This window comes from Sinocyclocheilus grahami, unplaced genomic scaffold (genome assembly GCF_001515645.1).
Source record: "Sinocyclocheilus grahami isolate Dianchi unplaced genomic scaffold, SAMN03320097.WGS_v1.1 scaffold490.1, whole genome shotgun sequence".
NCBI classification, from domain to species: domain Eukaryota; kingdom Metazoa; phylum Chordata; class Actinopteri; order Cypriniformes; family Cyprinidae; genus Sinocyclocheilus; species Sinocyclocheilus grahami.
Genome location: NW_015505669.1, coordinates 586,973 through 591,881, shown reverse-complemented (window position 1 = coordinate 591,881; position 4,909 = coordinate 586,973). Strand labels below are relative to the sequence as shown.

The 4,909-nt window shown below is 36.8% G+C and overlaps 1 protein-coding gene across 1 annotated transcript; it reads left to right on the top strand.

The window, feature by feature from the left end:
* Positions 1-424: 424 nt before the first annotated feature.
* On the top strand, positions 425-3,702 carry LOC107554052 (PHD finger-like domain-containing protein 5A). Its single transcript, XM_016236427.1, has 4 exons — positions 425-568; positions 897-920; positions 3,133-3,299; positions 3,510-3,702. The coding sequence occupies exons 1-4, from the start codon at positions 517-519 to the stop codon at positions 3,597-3,599; spliced, it is 333 nt and encodes a 110-aa protein (XP_016091913.1). The 5' UTR covers positions 425-516; the 3' UTR covers positions 3,600-3,702.
* The last annotated feature ends 1,207 nt before the right edge of the window (positions 3,703-4,909 follow it).

Below are 4,909 nucleotides of genomic sequence, written 5' to 3'. Positions count from 1 at the left end.
TAAGTCATTATTATGAGAAACTAAGTCATTATTTCGAGAAAGTTTCTCATTATTACGAGAAACTAAGTCATTATTATGAGAAAATAAGTCATTATTTCGAGAAACTAAGTCATTATTACGAGAAAGTTTCTCATTATTATGACTTACAGAATTATATTTTTTTATTTAGTGGCGGAAACGGGCTTCCATATTTTTCCACCCATGAACGAAAAACGAAAATTTAAGCTGAATTCTCGTTTTTTCGTTTTTTGGAAAAAAACGAAAAAACGAAAAAGGAGCCGTTTTCAAATTTTTCTACTTTCAATATTAAATTAAAAAACGAATGATCGAATGATACACGGATTCAACACGTCTCTATTTTAGTAGTACGCATCTGGTGTAATACATAGTGTTGTCCTGTGTCCAGTAGGTGGCACTAAGATGCTGAGGAGCCTTCAATCCAAATCCTCAGAAGAAGGGAGTTCGGAGGTCATCGCCGCTAGTGTGTGGCTAGCATTCTGCGCTTGTTCTTTCATTATGGCAAAACATCACCCTGATTTGATTTTTTGCAGGAAACAGGCTGGAGTTGGTAAGATTGCTGTTTATTAGATCTAAATTTAGAGTTTAATACCTTAGTTTAATATACCTATTTAATATATTTGTTTAACGAACAAATGTGAAGCTAACAAAGCAGTGAGAACGTTTGCTAGCGCTAAAATCAAATGAATGAATAGTACAATTTAAAAAGAAAGTTGGAGGCGATTAATGCTTTAGTTAGTAGTTAACGGCTTTATCAGGTATTGGCAGTATTGTTATTATTATTTTTTAACCTTTTGCTGTTTTGTTCAGTTGCGTGTTTTCCGTTTGATCAAGTGTGAATTACGTTGAATTTAATTGGATCTTTCCTTTCTTTGCAGCCATTGGAAGACTATGTGAAAAATGTAGGTTTTTGACTTGGTTTGAAGCTTTACCTTTCTTTTCTCATTTCAAACAAATGTAATTTGTTTTCGGTGATTCCATTTTTTTTTTACATTTATTTGTTTTACATATGTTTGGATAAAAGGAAATGAATCACTCTTTTATGTGCATACTAAATAGCGTCCAACAGTAGAAACTGATTGTTAAAGGGGTCATATGATGTTGCTAAAAAGAACATTATTTTGTGTATTTGTTGTAATGAAATGCGTTTATGCGGTTTAAAGTAAAAAAAAAAACACACATTATTTTCCACATACTGTACATTATTGTTTCTCCTCTATGCCCCGCCTTTCTGAAATGCGTCGATTTTCTCAAAGCTCATCGGTCTGAAAAAGCTAGGTGTGCTGTGATTGGCCAGCTACCCAGTGTGTTGTGATTGGCCGAATACCTCAAGCGTGTGACGGAAATGTTACGCCTCTTACCATACTGTGATGCCCTGTCCGGCCGGAGCGACGAGACAAAAACATTAAAACCCCATTATAAACAAGGCATTTGTTGCATCCAGCTGGGACATAATTACTGATTATAATGACTTGAACTGTCTTTTTACGCGTTGCATCGTGCCGCGTAAACATAAAACCATGTCTGCATTTGTGATCGGAGAAATGACAAACAACAAGTGGTACTCCACACTGCCCAAAACTCGCGTTTGAATCATCAGTGGCAAATGATAAAAGAAAACTTGCTTACGTGAGTCAGAACTGCCGGCATTTTAGTCTAACGTTACTCTCCAAGGATCAGTAAACAGTCCTCCATAAAATGTGCCGGCGATCCACAGCACTAAGTTGATGTATTTCCTCAGCGACCAGCACAGATCAGCTCTAGGCATGACGAAGTGGATATCGTCCTCTTTTGGAAGGCCAAACAAAGTATTTTCACTTTCACAAGGAGGCACACAGCGTCTTCAGGACATGGCGGCAGCGGCAACAATACTACAGCGAGAATAAAAGTTACGCCTTCTTTCTTTGCGTGAACATTTGGGCGGCGTAATGCAAATCTTCCCACATAGTGAGGTAGGTATGTGGGGGCGTGTTCAAACGAGCCGTTTTAAGTAGGTGTGGCTGACTTTTAACTTTTATAAAGAATATCTCTTTGGATTTGAGACTTTAGTCTTTGCAACTTTACAGATCTTCTTTATGCACCAAGAGCTTGTAACACTCCAAAGAGAAAGGAAAAAATGAAATCGCATCATATGACCCCTTTAACAGTGCCATAAAAACATTTCAAAACTGAACTACCATGAGCTCCAAGGCTGTTAAGTGAGACATATATGGCACAATTCTGGAGATGGCCCTCACTGCAGAACACAAGATCCAGATCTAACTCCTCCCACCTTACATTTACATTTAGTCATTTTGCAGACGCTTTTATCCAAAGTGACTTACAATTGGGGGATACATAAAGCGATTCTTCTTAAAGAGGCAAACAGACACAAGAAGTGGTTGTAATACCAAGTTTCTAGACATTGTTCAAATAAGTACAAGCTAGAAAGAGAAGGAATAAGTAAAGAGATTTAAAAAAATAATAATAAATTCTATGATGAAGTCATGTAGCTTTGAAAGAGATGAGTTTTCAGCTGTCGCTTGAAAATTGTCAGGGATTCAGCATTCCGGATAGGGGTGGGAAAATCGTTCCACCAGCCAGGAATGGTGAACGAGAATGTTCTGGAAAGTCATTTTGAGCTTCTCTGTGATGGTACCACGAGGCGTCGCTCACTAGCGGATGTCAGACTTCTGGAGGGGATGTAGATTCTTAGTAGTGAGTGGAAGTAGGCGGGTGCTGAGCCTGTGGCTGTTCTATATGCAAGCATCAATGTCTTGAACTTGATTCAAGCCGCAACCGGTAGCCAGTGCAAGGAGATAAAGAGAGGTGTAACATGGGCTCTTTTGGGCTCGTTGAAGACCAGTCGTACCACTGCATTCTGAATCATTTGTAGATTATACCTAAGGTGTATTGTACATATACCTAAACCTACCCGTCTCCACCCCCTGATCCCTAAACCTACCCATCTCCACCCCTAAACCTACCATCTCCACCCCTAGAGGTGGATCCAACCTTGCCCCCTGGATCTTTGTTCTGCATTGAGGGGCTACTGCAATTCTGTGTTATAAGAATGGTTCTTCTTCAGTGTTGTGCTCTTTAACTCAACAGATGTCTGTTTCTTTTCTTTTTAAGGTGATGGCAAATGTGTTATATGTGACTCTTATGTCAGGCCCTGTACACTAGTTCGTATTTGTGATGAATGCAACTATGGGTCTTACCAAGGGCGCTGTGTGATTTGTGGAGGTCCTGGAGTATCTGATGCCTACTACTGCAAAGAGTGCACCATCCAGGAGAAAGACGTGAGTAAACCTGCTCTACATTTGGCTCTGCTTAAGTATTGTTTGACTGACTGATGCCAAGTCTATATTGCCCAGTATCAGTGATGTGTAACCATATTTTCCTTTTTTTCAGTACTTGGGTTGCTGTTTAATCTCATATTGAATAAAATGTCAAATGTAATTATCTATTATGTTTTTACATGCATGCTTTTTTCATTCATTGATACACAGAGGGATGGCTGCCCCAAGATCGTGAACCTCGGCAGCTCGAAGACTGACCTTTTCTATGAGAGAAAAAAATACGGCTTCAAGAAGAGGTGAAGAAACAGAGGGATTTTATGTCACAGTAGTTTTTCCATGCACGAGTTTTCCATTTTGTTATCAGACTTGTTGTTACAATAAAAAAATGTTATGTTGTGATGAATATTCTGTTCTGTTTTATTTGATACTTATAGTAATACATCTGCAGACTTGTAGTATTTACCTGGCTTTTGACTACATTCCCCCCCCCCCCCCCCCCCCCCATATTATGGAAGTCAATGGCTTGTTTGGTTACCAACTTTCTTCAAAATATCTTCCTTTGTGTTCAGCAGAAGAAAGAAACTCGTACAGGTTTGGAACAACTTGGGGGTGAGTAATGATTACAGAATTTTTGTTTTTTTAAACTATCCCTTGTAAAAAATAATATTATAGTTGAAAATTAATATCATTGTTTTCATCAATTGTTTCCATTTTACTTTAGTGTGAAATGAAATTATATGTAAATAGGTGGTAACATTTTATTTTAGTTTTTTTTAACGGAAATTGAAAGCATTAATTAAATTAAAAATAATGTTACAGCAGTAAATGTATTATTTGTCTTCAATATTTTTTATGCAAATTCTACATTTTTTCGTTTGATTTTAGGGTGAAATTAAATCTAGACACACTTTTATGTCATTTATGTATTTGCTGATATATAAAGAAGTCACCCAAAGTGGTTTTAGGTGTCTCTTAACTAAAATTGAAAGCATTAGATAATATATCTCGCAAAACTATCATAATTTGCTGCTACAAATGTTAGTGGTCACTTCAGGGTTGAAGGTGAAGTCTTAAAGGAGCTCAGTCCTTTACTTTGGCATAAGGTGGTGTGGCTTTGAGGAATATTCTTGCTGTAAGTGTGAGAGGATGCAGTTTCAAATCTTGCTTGACAGAAGAACAGTTGTGATAAAAGAAGGTACATGCATGTTTTTATTTCATACATAGAGGTTATAAGTTGTAAATAAAACTACTTTAAAAAAAAGAAGATTTTTTTGAGTACATTTTAAACTCTATTTTAAGCTGCTAACCTCAAAATTTCACCTTTAGTTCAATGTTAGCTGCCATTCCTTTGTATTTAATTGTAAAATTTACAAGCAATTTTGGATTGAAAATTGTTTTCCTACAATTGTTTTTAATGTGTGCGTGTGTATGCATAAGTAAATATTGGTATATCACACACACACACACACACACACACACACACACACATACATACATACATACATACATACGCACACGCACACGCAGACACACACACACACACACATATATATATATATATATATATATATATATATATATATATATATATATATATAGCACGTTTTTAT

Excerpts from the sequence above, each read along its gene's own strand:
- LOC107554052 (XM_016236427.1), top strand. The coding sequence starts at position 517 with ATGGCAAAACATCACCCTGATTTGATTTTTTGCAGGAAACAGGCTGGA. Across the intron at positions 569-896 it reads CAGGAAACAGGCTGGAGTTG|CCATTGGAAGACTATGTGAA; the intron begins GTAAGATTGCTG and ends CTTTCTTTGCAG. Across the intron at positions 921-3,132 it reads TGGAAGACTATGTGAAAAAT|GTGATGGCAAATGTGTTATA; the intron begins GTAGGTTTTTGA and ends TTTCTTTTTAAG.